This window comes from Leuresthes tenuis, unplaced genomic scaffold, assembly GCF_036924035.1.
Source record: "Leuresthes tenuis unplaced genomic scaffold, fLeuTen1.0.hap1 SCAF_11, whole genome shotgun sequence".
NCBI classification, from domain to species: Eukaryota; Metazoa; Chordata; class Actinopteri; order Atheriniformes; family Atherinopsidae; genus Leuresthes; species Leuresthes tenuis.
The window spans coordinates 7846707-7866724 of record NW_027325365.1 but is presented as its reverse complement, the minus strand read 5'-3'; the positions used below and the strand labels follow the sequence as shown (position 1 = coordinate 7866724).

The following is a 20018-nucleotide window of genomic DNA, read 5'->3' as shown; positions in this document are numbered from 1 at the left end:
TCAGAACGATAGCTTTTAGCTGCTTATTTTACCAAGCCAGCCATGTCTGATTACAAGAAAGACATTGAAAACTACTTTGCCCGATGGTGCTTACTGCTCGAGTACACAGATGAAGAATTGCAACAGAAGGCTACAGCAGGTGCAACTGCCATAGCTAGCCCGAGGCTATTGGTGGCGACTGCTGTACCCATCTGGACAATGGCTTTGGTCTAACCAAACATGCCAGCAAATCACATCTGAATCGGAGGATATTTGCCGACAGGAGCGACGCCTCACGATGCAGTCAGACCCTGCCCTCATCCAAGCAGGAGCTTATTTAGACTTTTCTCCACTTGCACTACCACAACCTCAACTAGTTGTCACCATTATAATAATAGATAATGGGGGGGGGGGGCCGGACGCGGCCAAAGGGGTGGGGCTTATATGTATAGCAACTAGCAGATAAATATAATAATCCATCCATATATCGGTTCCCTCTTTCACCATGGATTGTACTCTGAGCAGCCTTCTTTGTGTTTGCGCTCTGCCGTTTTCCGCTTTTTTCCACCTTCGGAATCCAGATCGGCCTTAATTGGCTGTCGTTGCGTCACTGCTCATTTGCATAAAGTTGAGCCTTTCTCAACTCTTGAAGCTCACAACGCGCCGCTCACAACGCCGGCCGCTCATCGACGCCAGCTTACATTGAAAATTAATGGCAGCTGGCCGCTCGTGACACTTTTGGTGTAAATCCCCAGTTAGCCTTTGTCCAGTGCTACAAAGTTTAAGTTGAATCCATCAAAGCATTTGTAAACAGAGCAGAGAGGAGGGAAGCAGTTGATTACTGCACGTCTATCAGCTGTGAGTTACAAGTGGCATCTGAAGTTGCCATGGTGACGTTAAGTGCAACATTCATCATTTCTCAGCCGGAATGTTGAGCTTTAAATAGTGAACTACCACTATTCTTGCTGGCACCCGTGAGCACTGCAAGGCCTTATGGCACTCAGTCGTATGACATTTGCATTTCTGGTGAACAAAATGTGGACCTACTGCCAGATTATAAACAGTCACCTCTGGGTTACATTGAAAATCCTGCTAATTTTATTTCTTTATCTACTTACTTGAAGTTTTTTTTGTGGCATTTTTCTCATTTGGAATAATCAAGATAAAAAAAATTAAAGTCTGCTGGCCTGGAGTTACACCGGTGATTGACTACATGTTGTTGTGCATTTCCACAGCACTGAATGTGGTGAACGATAAGGCAAGAATTTACTTACGCCCAAAAGTCTTCAACAGTGTCAAACTTAGAGATGAGACGAAGGTTAGCTTGCCATGTTTTGCTTTTGTCATTCTTGAAAAACCAAAGAGCCCACCTAAAAAGACAAGAGAGTCATCTACGACAGAAGCTTCATGTTTTCCATGCCTTAACCCATTATGGACACGAATACAATGCCTGGCAAAGAGGTCACATGCACCGATATTTAGTTTCACCATCTTTAGCTTCGATTACAGCACGCATTCACCATGGCATTGTTCCAATACGCTTATACAACCCTACCGCCAGCTACGGGCCGCTTTAGTACATTACCCAGAAATGCAGGGATCTAAGAGTTGCATTAATCTCTCCTCCAGCAAATTCTAAGGACTTAAGGTCTAGACTCCATGGTAGCCAATGTATGAAAATTATATTTTATGCTCCACAAACCTCTTTTCACAATAAGTTCTGCCAATGTCATCTCAGATCACTCTTAGTTTAACTGCGGTGGAGACTTTTTGGCCAAGCAGTGTTTATTCTTTAGTGTCCCCTACTCTTTTAATTCTGTGTCCGAAGGCAAAATGAGCTTAACTTAGATTCATTTATTTTTTTACATGGGACTCTATATGGATATAACCTCGAAACCGTTCTGGAGAAAGAGGAACAGAGAGGAATGGATGCTTACCTGTTTTGTAATGGATGTTTGATGTAAGCTTCAGGACTCACAACTTTTTGAATGGTTGTTTCGCATTGCTCCTTGCCGGGATTAGCAGGAACTGAAGTTGACACCTATTCAAAAAAATTATATCAGGCACAAAAGACGCATTGAATTTAAGATATGATTAGGTTTCTCATTCGGCATATGTGGCAACAGCTACCGGCCTAGCTGTGCCCTTTGAACACGCAAGTGTGCAAGGAGCAGGTGCAAGTGTGGACGGTGCATCATTTTACATCGAATTCCAGGAGTTAATTAAGCACAAGTGTATTAAGGGCTTTGCAAGTTAATGCCAGTAAACATTTCATCTATCATACTTTCCCTCCCACAGGGACACAATAGAATTCAACCGGTCTTGCTTACACTCTCATGTCCAATACCATCAATTAAAGAGGAGTTGGAAAATAAGTCATGGGTTTCTACTTGTAGAAAAAAAAAAATTGCTCCTGCTGACCGGTACCGAACTCTCACCAACATTTTCTGGAACACGTTTGCAGTTGACGGAGCCGTTAACGTCAACTTGTGCGTGCGCCTTTCCATTCATTCAAACACGAACAGTTAACCTGACCAAACAGTCTTAACGAGGTATGTTAACGACAGCCTTACAGCAGCTGCTTAAAAAAAAAAAAGAACAGAAAAAAAAACAGGTCTTAACAGCAGTAATGAGTACAAAACCTTCCGAGTTTCTTTCACAATGCGAAGTTCATGTTTAGCTAGCGAGCTCTCTGTCAGACATAATTACGAACTTTCCAGGTTTTTTGAGACTCATTGTTACAAAGTCGTAGCTGTCGTTAACTTGTCATTTTTCCTTTGTATGCTAAATACTGGATAGACGTGTTTTACGGAAGAGTAAAAACCTTGAGTAATCCAGGTACCAGTATTTTTGTAGTGGACTCACCACTATAGCGGTCGCCATCTTCTGGAAATCACAGTTAGGTTTTTGGCGTGTGTTAAAATAGCCGCTTGGGTCTGCCTACCTATCAGTACGCATGCGCAAGAATTACAAAAAACGAACACTGCTCTGCTGTGGGTGTGTGACATCCTCATCATTCGTCTGTTAGTATTTTTCGCATCATGTTTCTAAAGTTTTTCATATTCTTTATGTGTTGCAAGGATAATGGGGGTCAGGCAGCTGATTAACGGACAAAATCTGTGTTTTCCAGACATTTGTCACCAGAGAAGCCAGAGAAATGATTCAGTTTTCTGGGTGACACGGTGACCCACAGCATTGGTAATATTAATATTAAAATATCAAATATTAACATTGGTAATGAAGCAAGCAATATGACCTCAAACATCATTAGGCAATTTAAAATTCAAAGTTATACCAATTAAGAATAGAAATAAAAGGGATAAGGAAGCTTATGATAAACCTCACAAAATGACTGATCAAGCAAACTCTGGTTAGATTTATTTCTTAACAGTTATACATTTTATTCTGATATTTAATATCTGGCATGTATTCAGGGTAAATTCTTACGCAATCTAAATGCCAAGTAAGACTTACTTTTAAGTTTTCATGCAATGAACAGATTAAAGCGTGACTAAATAGTGCTGACAAACACTATATTGGCTGCCTAATGAGATCAGTAGTCAAATGCTTGTCAGCTAAAATAAATGCCAAATCAGTGCAATCCATTTTTCCATGTCTTTATTAACATCATTTAGAACATTTCTTACAGATGTCCTGCTGTTAACAAACATTTTCTCCTAAACACTGACAGGTCTGCTATCAAAATGAAGTGCACAGAAATAAATGTTGAAACAATGGATGGAATCTGTTAAGGCCAGATGTGACGGTTGCTGTTTTTTTTTTTGGTACTTCAGAAAGTCAGCACTGCGCGGATACTGCAATGAAAAAACAGAAGAAAAAGAAATACGTTAAGCAGGGAAAAAGTAAACTACCACAACTGAACAGTAAAAAGGTAGAAAGATGAACAGTGTTTCCAAAGAAAAGCAATATAACCATAGGCCTGATATGCTGACTGCAAAAATTAACTGCATTCTGCACCTCTTTCCAGCGTGCATGAGGTCAAATCCCTCATTGATCTTCTCAAAGGGAAGAGTGTGGGTTACAAACTCATCCACCTTCAGCTTCTTATTCAGGTAGTCTTCCACCAGTTTGGGAACACTCTCCACACTCTTCCAGCCTAAAAGGGAGTGTAAAAACTCAGATTAAAACTATAATTTTCATTTCGGGAGAATTACATTTTCAATCACATCGACTCATTGAAAGGCCCTGTGTAAGGCTTGGTTAAAAGATATGTATTGCTCATCACATTTTGTTTGGCACAAGTAGAAATTGTGCTAGACCGAAACAAAAGTCTCTCACCTCCAAAGGCTGTGCCTCTCCACACTCTGCCTGTCACAAGCTGGAATGGCCGAGTGGAAATCTCCTGTCCCGCCCCGGCTACGCCAATGATGACACTTTCACCCCAACCTTTGTGGCACGCCTCCAAAGCAGCTCTCTGAAATAATAAAACTGTTGTTATCTGTGTCGAGCACTTCTGAAATACTCATTTCTGTATCTGTCTAATGTGCTGCATGACAGTTAAAATATGAAGACAAAGCGAGTCCTCACCATTATTTGCACATTTCCGATGCACTCAAATGAATAGTCCACACCCCCATCAGTCATCTCCACCAGAACCTCCTGGATGGGCTTTTTGTGGTCCTTTGGGTTCACAAATTCAGTGGCTCCAAACTCCTTGGCTTTGTCAAACTTGTCAGGGTTGATGTCCACACCAATGATCCTCGTTGCTCCGGCAACCTTGCAACCCATAATAACAGCCAAGCCAACAGCTCCAAGTCCAAAAACAGCACATGTGGAACCAGGCTCAACCTGAGAAGATGACATATGACACAAAGGTGTTACACTTGTGTTAGTTAATGTAACTCAATCCCATTTAAGAACTGATCATGAACAGATTGGACTTCTTACACTTTATATCACCTTATTTTTCAGGGTTTTTTTTTGTTAAATCTACATGTACCAGGTATTCGAAAGTGACAATAATTGATAATTGTACTCAGTTTCCTCAGGAGGCTCGGCATTTAGCCATGCTGCAGTGTAATTAAGAATTTCACTCTTGATGATGTGCGTGGTTGAATTAAATGTTAAAATTTTTTTAAAAAAAAAGATAGTTCCGATGTCTTTTAATAAAGATAAATTCATTCTTTAAATAATCTATTTTAAAAAATGCCTGGAAACAAGTCATTCAGATTTACAGGCTATTCCAGCACAGCCTAAAACCTGTGACAAATAGATAAACTTGGTTTTGAAACGATTATCTTCTATTATTTGTTTCCTACAAGAGGGCAGATCTATGTTGTGGTAAACAGCCTTTACTGCTCACCTTGGCAGTGTTTAGAGCAGCCCCATAACCTGTAGAAATACCACATCCAAGGAGGCACACTTTATCCAGCGGAGCACTCTCGTTAACCTTGGCCAGTGAGATGTCGGCCACTACAGTGTACTCAGAGAAGGTGCTGGTCCCCATGAAGTGGAACACTTGCTTTCCCTTGCAGGTGAAGCGAGAGGTCTTGTCGGGGAGCAGGCCCTGACCTTGGGTTATTCTGCAGATTGGAAACATATGGAAGAGATGATTTCACATCATGAATGTGTGACGAAAATGATGACCGAGCTTTGATTTGGTTTCCTGGAGTTTTTTTCTTTTTAATGTTCGAGTCATTTTACCTAATTTTCTGGCAGAGGTTCGTCTTGGGATTTTTGCAGAATTTACATTCACCACACTGAGGCACATACAAAGGGATGACGGTATCACCTAAGTGGAAAGTATTGATAATCAAAACCACAAAAGGAATTCATACTCATAAATGGGCTCGGCAAAATTTGCAGTCTTAATGTTATGACTGACAGTTGCTCACCTGGCTTAAATTTGGTCACACCCTCACCAACACTCTCGACGGTCCCAGCGCCCTCGTGCCCCAGGATGACAGGGAAGAGTCCCTCAGGGTCACTGCCACTCAGAGTGTAAGCATCTGTATGACACACTCCTGTGGCAAAGATCTGATAAAAAAAAAAAAAAAAAAAAAAAACAGTGTCATTCTTGGTTTTATACATTACTTTACCTTGTTTTCCACAAAGTCAACAACCTTTTTATTACCTGCACATATTCAAGCACACAACATTACAGTTACAACAATGTAGATTCTTCAAAGGAAAACAACTGTTGATGAGACAACAATTTAAAAGTGGAAATGGTCCAAAAACCCCTCTAAATTTTGAGGCAGGTGCATCCATTTTTTCTGAGGTAAGTGTGTTGCATGGTTGACCTTAATGCGAACTTCATGGGCCTTAGGTGGGGCGACCTCCACCTCCTCAATGGAGAGAGGCTTTCCGGGTTCCCAGGCAACAGCTGCCTTGCACTTGATCACCTAAAAGCAAACAATGCATGTTTGAATCAACGTCAGACAAACCTACAATTCGCTGCAGGTCAAGCAGTCTGCTGCAGTGCTTTCAGCCTTCCCCCAGCTTGCAGTTATGCAAGAGCTGCAGTAGATGATCTCTGCAGAACGCAACTACAATCCAAAAGAAATACAACCTTATTATTTCGATGCTAAACAGGCGACACGTGACAACGATTTGCTAAAAAAATAAATAAATAAAAAAATGATTTACGAATTCTTTACACCAAACGCAGTTCAAAACATACAATATGTTATGCCTTGGGGGGGACCACGACACTGTATAAACTTGAAAATACCAGTTGCAGCTGACCTGCCAAAGGTCCCTGTTAAGTTCGGGAACAGTGATTCTTTGTTGCACGCCATTCAACGCACATCACTGTCTGCGTGTTAGCAGAAAAAAACTGTTTTGGCGCTAAGACAGAATTTCAAGCACTTATGAGGAAAAAGCATGAGGAGCGAAAGCAAATGCAAAACATATGTCTTGGTTTGTAGAAACTTACTTTGCCCGCTGTCTCCATGTTCGTTTGTTCAGCCCGAGAGGGAGGAGTTCCGCAAGCGGCCGTAAAGGAGTTCACGTTGAGGCCAATCAGACACGAGAACGCGCTGGGTTCATGACGTAGACCAAGTGGAAAGTGGGGGAAACCAGGTCCAGCAAGACGAAGCAAGACGAAGCAAGAATCATGGAGCATTAAAAAATTATTTACTTCTGTATAGCGGACATATAAATGTCAAAATCCAGGCCTGCAAGCACGTGGACCTTGAAAATAGATAATACTTCGTATTCAGGGGTTGGAGAAGCTACCGTTTTTTTTTATTTAAACTGTTTTGAATTAACCATTTTTTAGTAACATGGAGGCTTAATCACATAAAAATGTAAACTGCCTTTGAACAAATATGTACCAATGTATGTAAATGTACCAATATGCAAATATATTAAATAGTCTGCACAAGATGTCTCAATAAAAAAACTGACAATAAGGTAAAAAAAAAAGGTACATATTTTCCCGGAACATTATTTAAACTATCACAGTGTGAATGAACATAGGTGATTTATTAAAGTAAATTGAAAAAAAGGCAACCCCATTTATCACAGCTTTAAATGCATTTCACTTTTCTAGCTATAACCACCTGACTTTGTTAAATTTCCAAGATCAGATGTTTTCTTGTCCAAATATAAGGAATGAAGTAAAAACAAAACAAGTATAAAATTTTTGCAAATTGTCTGTGATGCATCAAATCACCCCAAACAACTTTGATTTAAAGGGAATTTCATCACACAAATGTGAAAATACCTTTTAATGTCAAAGACTGACTATATGGTGTAATATTCAATTTTAACTCAAACAAAAATATGTTTGATATCTTTGAGGTGTCAGAGGAAAAATATTTTGACTGGATTTTGGTGCTTGATGCTTTTCATTGATGTTCTGGATAATTATGATTAAGAGTATTTATATGTAATCTTCTCCAAGATGCCACAAATCTTCAAAAGACTTAAATAACAAAAACAACATCCACAGCTACAAAGCACCTTTTAATCAAGGCCAACAAAAATGTGAGAATATTCCAAATATAGTATTACAATGTTTTCAGGTAACACTGAAGAAATTCTGGTTTCCCACATGTGAATATTTCACTGCATGGAGGTTTGTAAATGTGTTTTCTGTTAAACATTGTAACGTAGTCAGCACAGAACAATGACAGGCCTGCTCAAAAATGGATCCAGCAACCCTCCAAAGCAGGCAGAAAAGGTCCCCGCTGTGTTACACAGAGACACACACACACACACAAATGAACCTTTTAAATAAAAAGTCATTAAGATCCATCATTCATCCAAAACAGGTACAAAAAAATAAAACTAAATTCAATCAAGCTCATCAACTGGAGGCGATGTTTGAGTCTGTCGTGCCAGAATCTTTTGAGGGGAAGAGGTGAAAATAAAAACGAAGACGTCTGATCATCTCCCACCTGTAAGTACACAACAACAGCAACAAAATGCAGCCATTAGAAACTAACCATGTGCCCACATTTATATTCTTAAAAACAGAACATGCACATAAAAAAAAGAATATATAGATAAGTGAGCCAACCTCTGAATCCACGTCCACCACCTCCACCTCTTCCTCTGAAGCCGCCGCCACCTCCGAAGCCGCCTCCGCGTCCACCTCCAAATCCTCCACCACGGCCACCTCTGCCACCTCGAAAACCGCCTAATATAAAACACAACAACAATGAGTGAGTCGTCATTTAAATAAATCCACAGGAACAAAAACTAACACAATTTAGCACAAGTGGCCACATGGGAAAAACTGCCTCTTCTAAACGACACATTTAAACCAAGTACTGCTTAAAGAGAGAAACTTGATCTCACCTCCACGACCACCACCTCTTCCTCCACCTCTACCTCCTCCCCTGCCTCCTCTGGGCGGTCCTTTTTCTCCTGGTGGCCTCGGGAGGAATCTTTGCAACGGAAGAAGCTTCATTGGATCTATGTAGAACTGAAAGAGAGGTTGCATATTACAAGCTTCTTAGCATAGAGGAACCCGCATTCAGTGCCTGACAATGTTCTTTAAGATGTTTTTCTTTTTTTACCTTCTGTAACTTCTTGAACGAAGATGCCTTCATATTTTCAGAGAGTTTGACTGAAAAATACTGGAAGTACAAGTTAAGGGGCATTATCTCAGTGGCAACACTAATATTCAATCTCCAGAAGTTTCCGCAGACGTGTTGTCTCAGAGGCTGAAACAAGGACTACAAAAAGGATACAAAGTCTCTGAGCTGGCCAAATATCTCATCCACTTTCCCGATCTGCTCCTTGTTTTCCAAGTACACCGGGGCATTGAAGTAGGGAACTTTGTTTTCTTCTGTTGTGCACTTGCACACAATATCATCTTCACATGGATGCATGAACTCTCCCACTGCTGCAGAGAGCAAACACACAAGCACACAGTTTTAGGAGTAAAGAACCATCAAGGCTAAGATCCAGTTTCAGCCCAACCTAAAAAGTTGAGGTTGACTCTGTTCAGATGGACTTTTTGAGCTCTTGACAAAGGGTTTCTGTAAGTCTGTCACTCTGCAGACTTTAATAAAAAGAAAAAACCCACAATTCATGCTCTTTAGACGAATGATGACAAGGCTAGGAAATCAAAGATTTAAAAATTATATATATATATATATATATAAGTATATTAAGGTCAAAGAACAGCGCTGCAGTCTGTTTCACAATGATGTTCCTGTTTTGGACTTCACATCTCTCACTGTGGCTGCTGTGGAAGTCTCTTGCCAAGCCGTGTGGGTGTCTTGACGCCCCCTCCTGCAATTGCAAACCTCTCTGGCAAGAGGCTGGATACTGCTTTGCCATGTGGGATTTGCAATAACAATTTAAAAATACTGCTCAATATCCCTGAATAGAGAAAATGTTAGGTCTCCCACCATCTCAGCTGCACCCCAGGCTTCCGTTTACGGTTGTCTAACAGCAAAACATTTTAAGGTAAGTGCTCTTTCAAAGACTAGTGAGTATTACCATCTCATCATCGAACAATACAAGCAGGGTTATGAACTTTGCCACAACTGATGATTTCTAATGATAAACGAATCCCTGAATCATTAAAACATGGAGAAATAGCCAAGAGTTTTCAGAGTCTATCTTTCACAATGCCGACTTAGACTTGTCAAGGTGTCAGTAGCGTCCCATTACTCACATCATTTGAGCTCATAGTTACGTTATATTGGATAAATGGTAAAGAAAAAAATTTTTTCCTACAACAAGAGCTATTAAGGATGCTTGTTTGCATTTTTCTTTGCTTTTCAGGCACTACCCTCTTACTGAGGTCCAGGTATGATAAAACACAGCAGTCACAGCATTTCAGCACTTTGTTGAGATTAAAACAAAGATGTTTAAACAGGGATATACTGAATGCCTTACAACATGAACTGGGAATCACAGTTTATTTAGAATGCAAGATTGTGTGTCTGTGAAAAAAAAATGCTGGTTTTGATGAATAGTTGGGTGTTTTTTTTGGTTTATTTAATGTAGTGCCAGTGCAGTCATCAGTTTCCATGCCTTAAATTAAAAAATTGGATAATTTGCGATGCTGAGAATTTCACCAGAATTGGTATGTTATGGAGTTTTATTCTTCCTTCACTAAAACAGTCATTTGGCGCCACAGAAATTAGAAGCTGCTTGTCTAACATTACCATTATCACTAACTTTATCGTGCTGTGTTGGTTCAGATCCAAACTAACCCTTTAAGATAAAAGCAACAACAAAGAAGAGGCAGCTGACGACCACCAACTCCATTGTTCTTATAGCAGATTTAAATCAGTCACACACAATCAGTCATATACTTGTGATTTAATCAACTTACCAACAACATACTCGGGAGGACCAAAGTCTTGCTGTCTGTTAAAGCCTCCTCTTCCACCACCACGTCCGAATCCTCCACCGCCCCTGAATCCTCCGCCCCGGTTAAAACCTCCACCCCGGTTAAAACCGCCACCCCTTCCTCCACCTCGTCCACCTCCTCCTCTGAAAGACATCTCGCTCAAATTTTCTGCAAAATAACAAATCAGCACAAGAACATCGTGAGTCCATGATGCAGTATCCCCTCATCGACAAAGCTAAGCTTCACCCAAGCGGCTAACAGTGTGAACTTACAAGTTAGCTCAACTGAGGAGATCAAAATAATACATTCACGCATGTTTTCAGATACAAACTCCTGCGTTGTTTTCTCCCTTTCACATATCAACACTGGAACGTCTGCAACGCATAAACATAAGATTTTAACAAGTCACTTACAACTTCGATCAGCTAGCAGCACTCCTTAGCGACTAGAGCCTCCATGCGATGACAACACGTGTGATCACGACCTGCCGTAAAGCTGACCAACAGGGTCGGGGAGTGTCGTAAATTCTCCAAGCGCTCTCCATCATGTTCAAAGAACCAAACCGCACAGAGTCAGCAAAAGTTGTTGAGACGCTTGGTGAGTTTTTTTTTTAAAAAAGGCTTCAGTGTGACTTGACGGTTTGTGCAGTAAACGTTATCTTTGTTCAGTTACAGGTTAACATATCATTCAACAATGGCAACAACGGGTGAGGTAAGAAAATAATAACTATATGTTGATATTTTCTCCATCCTTTGCTTTTGCGTGTGTCTCTTTAGAGAACTGTTGTTAGAATATGTTGTCTGTCATTCTCTCAGAAGCCTTTTCTTGTTCAGACAGCGGCCCACCCAGCTGGCAACAAAGCAGAGAACATGTGTATTTTGCTTTTTTAAGGTGATCAGGTGCAAGGCAGCTGTTGCCTGGGGGCCGAGGAGGCCTCTGTCTATTGAGGAGGTGGAGGTGGCCCCACCTAGAGTCCATGAAGTCAGAATCAAGGTTAGCTGCACATCCCAAATTATATTTTTTTTGACTATTTGAAAGCCCAATTCATCCTGCGACTGTTGGATCATATCAAAGTGATGTAAAGTTATTAAAACAATGACTTCTCATCTGGCAGTTACATATGAAACATATAAACAGGAAAAATGAGAAAGCATTTCGCTTCCCCTGTCTCATCTGTCACCATCCACTTCCTCATGCTGGCACATATCTTTTTGCACAGGTTGTTGCCACTGGTGTGTGCCACACAGACATGGAATACCTATATGAGACTGGAAAAGGAATGACTTTCAGGCCATTCCCTTTAGTTCTCGGCCACGAGGCGGCAGGCATTGTGGAGAGTGTTGGCCCAGAAGTCACCCTGTTCTCACCGGGTAAACCCAAAACAAAGAGGCTGACTTTTTACTCCCGTTTTTAATTTTTTCATGACTGCCTGAGCTGCTTTCTGTTTTCTTTCCAGGGGATAAAGTTATTCCTCTTTTTCTGCCGTACTGTGGGGAGTGTGAACGTTGTCGAAGTGCAAAAACAAATCTCTGCAGGAAAAACTGGTGATTTCATTGTCACATGATTGCGCTCAAACAGTGACACTTATCGTGATGCTTTCGTGGTCTTTAAATGCATGCTATCTCTTGTGAATTTTAGGGCAAATACACAAGTGGGTGTGTTGGCTGATGGCACCAGCAGGATATCTTGCAATGGTCAGCAGATCTATCAGTTTCTTGGCGTCAGCTCTTTCTGTCAGTACACTGTAGTTCCCGACACGTCTCTTGCTAAAATAAGATCTGATGCACCACTGGACAAAGTCTGTCTGCTAGGCTGTGGTGTCTCCACTGGTTATGGTGCTGCTATTAAGACAGGCAAGGTAAGATGATTCAGATCTGTTGAAACCATAACTTGTATTGTCCCCAATGTGGTTCAGTGGTTGTTTCATGCAAAATGTCTGCACAAGGCTCAATGGATGCCAAGGCAACACATTTTGAAATATAAACTGATAAGCATGAAACATTACAAACAGTTGAGCTTGTTATATTATCAACAACAGATGATGGAAAATAGAATTTGACCCATCTTTAAAATATGGCGCTTGGATGTCGTTATTGATTTCCTCCTCTACATGGCAGTAGAGATAGAGAGTTTCAGATTATGAAGCGACTGGGGCGCCACGAAAACTTTCTTAAAGAAATAAGAAATTAAATGGGGATTTATATAGAGAAATGGATAAATAAACATGGAGATGTAAAGGTAAATAAATAGCAGAATTATATATACGGTATATGGAAATATAAAGACAACTGAGAAAACATAAAAAGGAAAAAGCATTGCAATGTATTTATTATTGATGTATTTTAAAATGATAAATTCTTCAGAAGTCAGCAACATCCCTGCTATATTTTTGGAAAGAGGAAGCTGATAACTTATTCTCAAACTCACTATCATTTAGTTTTATCTTCTTTCACAGATTTACATTTTATTATGGATTCATTCCATGGATCATGAGTATTTTTTTAGATTAAAAGATATGGAGGTTATATTCCCTCACTTATAGTATTTGATAATTTTTGTCATCAAAATGAGGTTGGTGCACAATTTAGAAAAATGAACCGTTATTGAAAAAGATTATCAAAACTTGTTCTGATTCTGAATGATTGAATATCTAAAAAATGGATACCCGCAAGTGCTGTGCATAGTGGCAAACCCATAGCTAAAAATACAAAATAAATATGTTTAAAAAAAAAAAAACTGACCACACTGTCAGCAAACATCAGTTTTCAATTTTCATTCAACAGTATTCCTGTCATCAGATAAATGACACATTGTCAGAACTGCATAAGGTCCACTAAAAGGAGCGAAAACACATTTTTAATGAAAAGCTTTATTGTAAAAATCACAAAATAAATATGGATATATTATCAATAAAAAAGGATAAAAATAACAGGATCGACCAATACATGTTAATCCAGGTTGAAAAAGATTCCTCGTGTGCTGTGTTTGGACTCGGAGCTGTTGGACTGGCTGCCGTCATGGGCTGCAAGACTGCCCGGGCAAAAAGGATCATTGGGGTTGACATCAACCCTGACAAGTTTGAGAAAGCCAAACAACTTGGAGCCACCGACTGTGTCAACCCAAAAGATTACGGCAAACCTATCCAGGAGGTTCTGGTGGAGATGACCAACGGGGGAGTGGACTATGCTCTGGAGTGTGTTGGAAGTCCAGCTATAATGGTGGGTATCTTTATATTTATCAAATAAATTCCCATTAAAGTATTTGAGTGTACACTCTGTTAACAGTGTCAAAGAGTGAGTCTGAGATGCATTTATAGCAGCTCCAGCTATAAGTTCACCATAAACCAAAATGACTTGATAATGCATATTTTCAGGCAAATTCTTCTTTGGACTGAAACATCTCATCGTGTTGTTGTAGAGAGCTGCACTTGAGTCCACAGCAGAGGCCTGGGGCACCTGTGTCATTGCTGGATGGACGGAGACAGAAACGATGGATGTCAAGGTTATAAAGATCCTCATGGGGCGAACCTTGATGGGGACTTATTTTGGAGGTGCACTTAAAACAAGTTACTAGGCCGATTGATTTGCATGAGAAATGTTACTTCATAATGGAAGAAACATTTCTGATAATCTACATGATTGGTAAACTGAGTGCTTGGTGAAATGAAAAGTTTTGTCAATGTTCAACTAAGAACTTTTAAAATACACCAAACTGTATCTGATGGTACATTGGTGGCTCCAGGTGGATTATGGCTTTAAGATATGATCTGGGGTCACAGTTAACGGCAGTTTTCAGAAGCCGTGCAGAGGTTTCCGCAACAGAAACTTGATGCAGTGCTACATTACAGCCAGACATCCACCACCAGCCAGTGTAGCTTTTTTCCATTCTGGGTTCTTTGATTTTTAAAGTTTCTTAAAGCCTGTTTCAGTAGCTTTTCGGATTTGCAGTCATGTAAGTGTCCTGTTGCTATCTATTAAACTAAACCTTATCATCCTTTTCTAAAGGCTGGAAAAGTGTGATAGATTTGCCTAAACTGGTGGACGACTACATGAACAACAAGTTGAAGCTGGACGAATTTATCACTCACAACCTCCTGCTGGATCGAATCAATGTGGCTTTTGATCTTCTAAAAAGTGGTAAAAGGTAAGACTTTTTTATTTACGGCAGCTAGTGTTTGATTTGTGTCAGTGTGTAATGTGTGTGTGCACACAATCCTTTTTATTGCTCTCACTGTTCATAAAATGCTATTTGTGGAAAAAGGAGAGTGCCTGCAAAGTTAATCTTTACATTTGCAATGATTGAGACTCGGTGTGTGCGTGTCAGTTTGGGAGTTAAACTCTGATAAGACTGCACTCCCCAATCCTTTAACCTTATCCTCAGTCTACTAAAAAATGACCTCTTTGATTATACAAACCAACACAGCTAATTTTAAGGACGTTACTAACTCCAAATGTTTCAGGAATACATGTCTTATAGTGATATACTGTTTGCATTATTTGGTATTAACTTTTGACCCTCATTGGAATCATTTTACTTAAACATTTGCACTAAATCTTGCAAATTTTCCCAGTGGAAAAACAGGCAAGAGTGAATGGTTATTTAGAAAAAAGACAAAAATGATCATTCATTTTCTGTTAATCTACTAAGTGACTGATTAATTGTCTAATCCCTGCAATTCTATAGTCTATATTCTATATAGGATTGGGAGGAGACACTTCATTCATTCTGGTCATTTGTTCTCTTTTTTTTTTTCTTAGCATCCGTACTGTCATCAGTCTGCAAAACTCTCCAGAGGAGGATTAACCAAAAACTTGAAGAGAAACACCGCTGCTCATTGTTTCTTTTAAAGAATATTTACAACTGGAATGCTTATTAATATACACTAGATGCAGCAAGTTAGAACATTTACCACTAGATGGCAGTCTTACATCATACAAAAGCTCTAATGTTTGTGTAGCAGCATCAAACCTTAAAAATAACTTTTTTTTTTTCAATCTGCAAATATTTCCATATCTTAATTCGCTTTAAAATCTCATGTTTTTGCTCTTCTTTATCGAAGTTTTGATGAAAACAGAATTTTCACTGCTCTTATGTAAAGTTAAACAAGTACTCGTCCTAAATGTGCAGCATCTGCAGTAACATGAAGGCAAATTCGCTCTACATCTGTCATACTTGGCAGCTACAGTGACAGTGATTCCTGTCCAGACCATCTTGTATTGAAGATGGGATAAAAGACACAGGGGACCAAATGGCAGAATCTGTCGTCGGCCGAGGAGAAATATCTGCTTCATGTGGTTGGGCTTACCAAATTTCGTCCTTGGTAATATTATATATTGATTTAAAAGGGAGTCACCGCTAAGGGCTAGAATAACAGTTGTGGGCTGTCAAGACAGAAGACAAAAGGTTGTTTGGGGAATGCCTCTTGGTGAAGAACTGAAATAGCTGTCTAAAGAATTTGTTTTATTGAGGCTCCTTTCAGATCAAACGAATACCCCTGGCAGTTACCCTGATTTTCCATCCCTTTTTTTTAAAAATGGAAAATAAAGTGGTGCTGCTTGTCTTAGTTTGGTCTCCTTTGCTTGTGCCATCAATCACGAAATGTACAGCTTAGATCACCTCTTTTTTGTAAAAACTGAAAGTAAATGAAGCTTTTGACAGCGGAATCTTGCTGATAATGGAGCAACAAAAAGGAGAAGTGAGATCAATAGAAGGAGTAAGACAAGTTTTGACAGGTGGTCAAGCGACTGGGCACCGTCATCTGTAAATGTTGGACAAGCTCCCAGATTTATAAGGCTTTCTTGGGGACATGTGTCTGAATATCTGCCTCATCTATGGGAAAACCTATCCAAAGTGACGACCATAAGTCTCCCACCTTTTTTTTTTCCTCCTTTAACTTTTGAGCCCCGTAGCCTCTGGAATTGTCACAGCATTCTGCAACTGATACAGGGAGGACATGCTGTGTGAATTACAGCCGCAGCATTGCACGCATTTTCAAAAGTCTTAATTGCCCATCTTGTCACGTTTCACATTCATCTGTGCAGCTTTTCTGCAGAAATCTTTTGGACAGGATAATAGCATCGAGTTAAATGGCGATAGAGAGAATAACTCGATATTTGGAAATTATGCTTATTTATTTCTGTGTTCATGTTTAAATTTTTTTAACTCTGGCTCTCATAACTTCTCTGTGATTCTTCAAGAATTCATAAAATAATTGACAACAGAGATGCTAGATGAGTTAAATACCATCACACAAAGTGTGATGTGCTGCGTTTATTTTCACAATATTTAGACTGGGATTAAGAGATTTCCTCTTATTCATTAAACCTTGTTGTTGTGACAAATGAATAACGATATATTAGATATGATTTCAACATAAAAATAGTGGGTATTAAACCCAAAAGAGTTTCTACTGTCAAACCAAGACTAAATCTATTCCAGGGGGTAGCTGTTGACATGCTTTGTAAATTGGGGTTGGTGTCACACACACATGACCTTTTCCTACATGCTTTTGCTGATTATTTAATTTTCACATACGTGGATTCTCACATGTGATTGAATAAAAAAAAAATGCTTGAAACTGTTGTCGCACTGTTTTTGTATAAATCTGTATCTGATTTGATGGTTTTCAGATTGTGAGTCAGATTTTATACATGTTTATGTTATATTTTGTCAACTCAAGTTGATTTGTTTTAATTCATATGTAATATCTAATTTAAAAAAGGGGGCTGACTTGTTCAAAGACTGAAGTTCCCATGTCATTTTCGGTGGGGGGTGTATTGACATTGAGGTGATTTCAGAAAGTCATGGAGGTCAAACAGGTTTTATATGAAGGCAAATATTCTCAAAGATAGGTGATGCTTTTCTCCTCACTTGTCAGCCCACCCGTTGAAGGCTATCAGTAAAACATGTTTAGGTTTTCATAGCACAACAACATCAGATTTCATCTGTTGAGTACTTAAAATGATCCATTTGAGTATATATGTAATGTTGAAGTATATGCAATTTATCGCCAAGTCTTAAATTCACCTTGAAAAGTGCTTTGACTTTAGAGCTGTAAGAACCCTGCTCAGAAGTCAGAGTGTATATGATTCATTTAGTGTGTTATCTATGCACAGTTAAATACTTTTAGGTTTTCAACAAAAGTCCATATGAACTACCTAAAAGTAGGTGAGTGTATAGCTGGGGACCTCAGAAGATGTAATGTTGAGAAGTGATGTCTTTAACTGTTCTGTGACCTCAGGTATGATTTAACAGTAATTTATGACCTCATACTTTTCAGGCCACACCCTTCTGTGAAATAGACAGTGCTCTGGTAAAATTAACAAATCCTGTATTCCACTTATCTGTGTCTGTTTCAACTTTCTGCTGCTTCTCATGGCTTACAGTGAAACTGTCAAGTCAAAAAAGTCTTAATACAGTAGTTGATGTTGGGATCCTGGCTATTTTCACTGGACATAATTCTTTTTTTTCCGTAAGACCTTTTGCTCTGAACTGAGATCATATTACCGTGTGGTCACACAAACATTTCACACACCTGTCTACATGTGAACATCACAATTATAAAATATTAAATCAAATTCAACATTACTATAGCCATATCTGAGAGAAAGAAGTTTAAAAAACCACATTTGAGAGAGACATAGACAGAGATACAGATATACTTTATAGCCCCACGGCTACAGAAGACGGTACACTTAAGTCACAAAAGACTGTCAAAGGCAGACCCCTGTTTTATCAGTAAATCCTGGCCATTATACACCTAATGCCAGGCATTGCCTGTGACATCCCTGGTCTTTTCCTGACACAGTTAGGTTTAGCTTCTGTGTCAGTGAAAAATACTCAGCTTCGCAACCCGGCACTTAACGTCTTGGAAGGACGACAGTTTTTCTGCAGCATTAACACACCATGCAGTGACAAATGTGAAACAGCAAGGTGTGCTGTTTTCAAGTAGAAGCCTATTTGGCTTCCAAAATGTTAGCATTTCTAGAAACTATAATAGAATTGTCATGTTTCAGGCTCAATAACAGTCATTTAAAGACTGGAAAGGAACAGAAACAAATGTGTTTCAGAAGTTAACCTTTTAAGTGCCAGTTTACAGTATACATGCAGTATAGCTGAATTTCAATTAAAAAAAAGAAGAAAGTAAAGTAAATTGTAAAACTGAAGATTTTGAAAGTAAAAAAATATTTGTTGGTGTTCCTCATTCATCTAGAGTATAAAATTCTTTGCTCAGACTAGTCAGAGGATTTTTTGTGAGACAAATCCTCTAACCCTAATAATAACCGTATCATGCTCTTTTCATTGAGCCATGCAAGATCACGTGTTTTCTATTCTGTAACCTGTCAATCTGACAGTATTTTATAGTTGAGTTACAACAGAAATAGACAACAAAGCAGGATTATGCAGACCACACATAGCTATTACCAAAGAGACTCACAAACACACACTCGCATAAAGAGATCTATGCGTGACAGGTCTAAGCTTTTGTTGTCTTTTGTCTGACAGTAGCAGTAAAGTAGTAATTGAGAGATTAGCTTGAAGGTGCTATCATGGCACTCCCTTGTTTGGTCTCTCCCATAGTGGTCACACAGCACATTACCAGTAGGCATGAGAAGGAGTCATGCGATGAGACAGATTGTCTTAATTTAGTTCTTTTATATTTCTCACAAATGACCTGGTCCAAGAAAGAATTCCATACATAACAAATATGATATTTCTTATGAGAGATAAATGTTATAAATTAGTTCTGAAATAACAGAAATGCAGAGTTAGATTTTACTCATCAAAGTCATTAAATGTACGCTGTGGTGAAAGCTTCATATGAAATGATTTGACACCCAGGGCTTTGACAGGGCTTTTTGGTGACAGACCTGGACATATCCATAAATTTGCTACTTTCATTGCTTTTTTCAGTGGGCCTATGTCAAGTTAACAAAGCATCTTTGTTTGATTATGGGATGGAGGTAGGGAGAGAGATTTCTTTCAAACCCAGCGTTGTTACCTTTAACTTCATGAGAACTTCACAAGTATGAGAAAAGCACTTATTTTTTCCCTCCACATCTGCTCAGTTTACCTGAGCCACACTAGGTAGGGCTAATTCCTGGGAATGTTAATGGCAGTTTTATATTTGTGATTGTAGAAATGGTACAAAACAGGTGTTTGTGTAATTGTATATAAAAATCTATAATGGCTTCTAGTGGAACTGTTCATGAAGACTGAGTGTCATTATTCACTATAAAGCTCTGCACTTTTTTAA

At 39.2% G+C, this 20018-nt stretch overlaps 4 protein-coding genes across 7 annotated transcripts in view; 1 reads left to right on the top strand and 3 right to left on the bottom strand.

The window, feature by feature from the left end:
- Window positions 1-2881, bottom strand: part of eif4ea (eukaryotic translation initiation factor 4ea) — a 35550-nt gene extending 32669 nt beyond the window's left edge. For all 3 annotated transcript variants that reach the window (XM_072395267.1, XM_072395268.1, XM_072395266.1), the window contains exons 1-3: window positions 2845-2881; window positions 1917-2020; window positions 1254-1349 (exon numbers count right to left, since the gene is read on the bottom strand). In XM_072395267.1, coding sequence (XP_072251368.1) covers window positions 1254-1349; window positions 1917-2020; window positions 2845-2862 — 218 coding nt within the window. In that variant the 5' untranslated portion in view covers window positions 2863-2881. The remainder of the gene's footprint in view (window positions 1-1253; window positions 1350-1916; window positions 2021-2844) is intronic.
- Window positions 2882-3582: 701 nt separating this feature from the next.
- On the bottom strand, window positions 3583-6974 carry LOC140317755 (alcohol dehydrogenase class-3). The gene is made up of 9 exons (XM_072395265.1): window positions 6878-6974; window positions 6243-6344; window positions 5835-5976; window positions 5644-5731; window positions 5303-5522; window positions 4528-4788; window positions 4279-4414; window positions 3958-4096; window positions 3583-3794 (listed from the first exon to the last, which is right to left on the bottom strand). Exons 1-9 carry the CDS (start codon window positions 6893-6895, stop codon window positions 3770-3772), a joined length of 1131 nt encoding a protein of 376 aa, XP_072251366.1. The 5' UTR covers window positions 6896-6974; the 3' UTR covers window positions 3583-3769.
- Window positions 6975-7898: 924 nt separating this feature from the next.
- On the bottom strand, window positions 7899-11275 carry gar1 (GAR1 homolog, ribonucleoprotein). Its single transcript, XM_072395269.1, has 7 exons — window positions 11176-11275; window positions 10745-10930; window positions 9144-9298; window positions 8970-9029; window positions 8749-8875; window positions 8468-8587; window positions 7899-8345 (listed from the first exon to the last, which is right to left on the bottom strand). Exons 2-7 carry the CDS (start codon window positions 10914-10916, stop codon window positions 8335-8337), a joined length of 645 nt encoding a protein of 214 aa, XP_072251370.1. The 5' UTR covers window positions 10917-10930; window positions 11176-11275; the 3' UTR covers window positions 7899-8334.
- A 35-nt stretch (window positions 11276-11310) lies between these two features.
- LOC140317754 (alcohol dehydrogenase class-3-like) lies at window positions 11311-16929 on the top strand. 2 transcript variants are annotated; one of them, XM_072395264.1, is made up of 9 exons: window positions 11311-11468; window positions 11655-11755; window positions 11982-12132; window positions 12219-12306; window positions 12401-12620; window positions 13720-13980; window positions 14180-14312; window positions 14767-14905; window positions 15520-16929. In XM_072395264.1, the coding sequence occupies exons 1-9, from the start codon at window positions 11456-11458 to the stop codon at window positions 15563-15565; spliced, it is 1152 nt and encodes a 383-aa protein (XP_072251365.1). In that variant the 5' UTR covers window positions 11311-11455; the 3' UTR covers window positions 15566-16929. The 2 variants fall into 2 exon arrangements, with proteins under 2 accessions (XP_072251365.1, XP_072251364.1); XM_072395263.1 differs by having other exon boundaries at window positions 11311-11473; window positions 11654-11755.
- Window positions 16930-20018: the final 3089 nt, after the last annotated feature.

Coding starts and splice junctions, on each gene's coding strand:
- LOC140317755 (XM_072395265.1), bottom strand. Junction 5,523..5,643: donor AACCTCTGCCAGAAAATTAG/GTAAAATGACTC, acceptor TCCAATCTGCAG/AATAACCCAAGGTCAGGGCC. Junction 4,097..4,278: donor GAGAGGCACAGCCTTTGGAG/GTGAGAGACTTT, acceptor ACTCCCTTTTAG/GCTGGAAGAGTGTGGAGAGT.
- gar1 (XM_072395269.1), bottom strand. CDS start 10,916: ATGTCTTTCAGAGGAGGAGGTGGACGAGGTGGAGGAAGGGGTGGCGGT. Junction 9,299..10,744: donor TCCTCCCGAGTATGTTGTTG/GTAAGTTGATTA, acceptor TGCTCTCTGCAG/CAGTGGGAGAGTTCATGCAT. Junction 9,030..9,143: donor TTGGCCAGCTCAGAGACTTT/GTATCCTTTTTG, acceptor TTGTACTTCCAG/TATTTTTCAGTCAAACTCTC.
- LOC140317754 (XM_072395263.1), top strand. Junction 14,313..14,766: donor GATGGGGACTTATTTTGGAG/GTGCACTTAAAA, acceptor CCTTTTCTAAAG/GCTGGAAAAGTGTGATAGAT. Junction 14,906..15,519: donor CTTCTAAAAAGTGGTAAAAG/GTAAGACTTTTT, acceptor TTTTTTTCTTAG/CATCCGTACTGTCATCAGTC.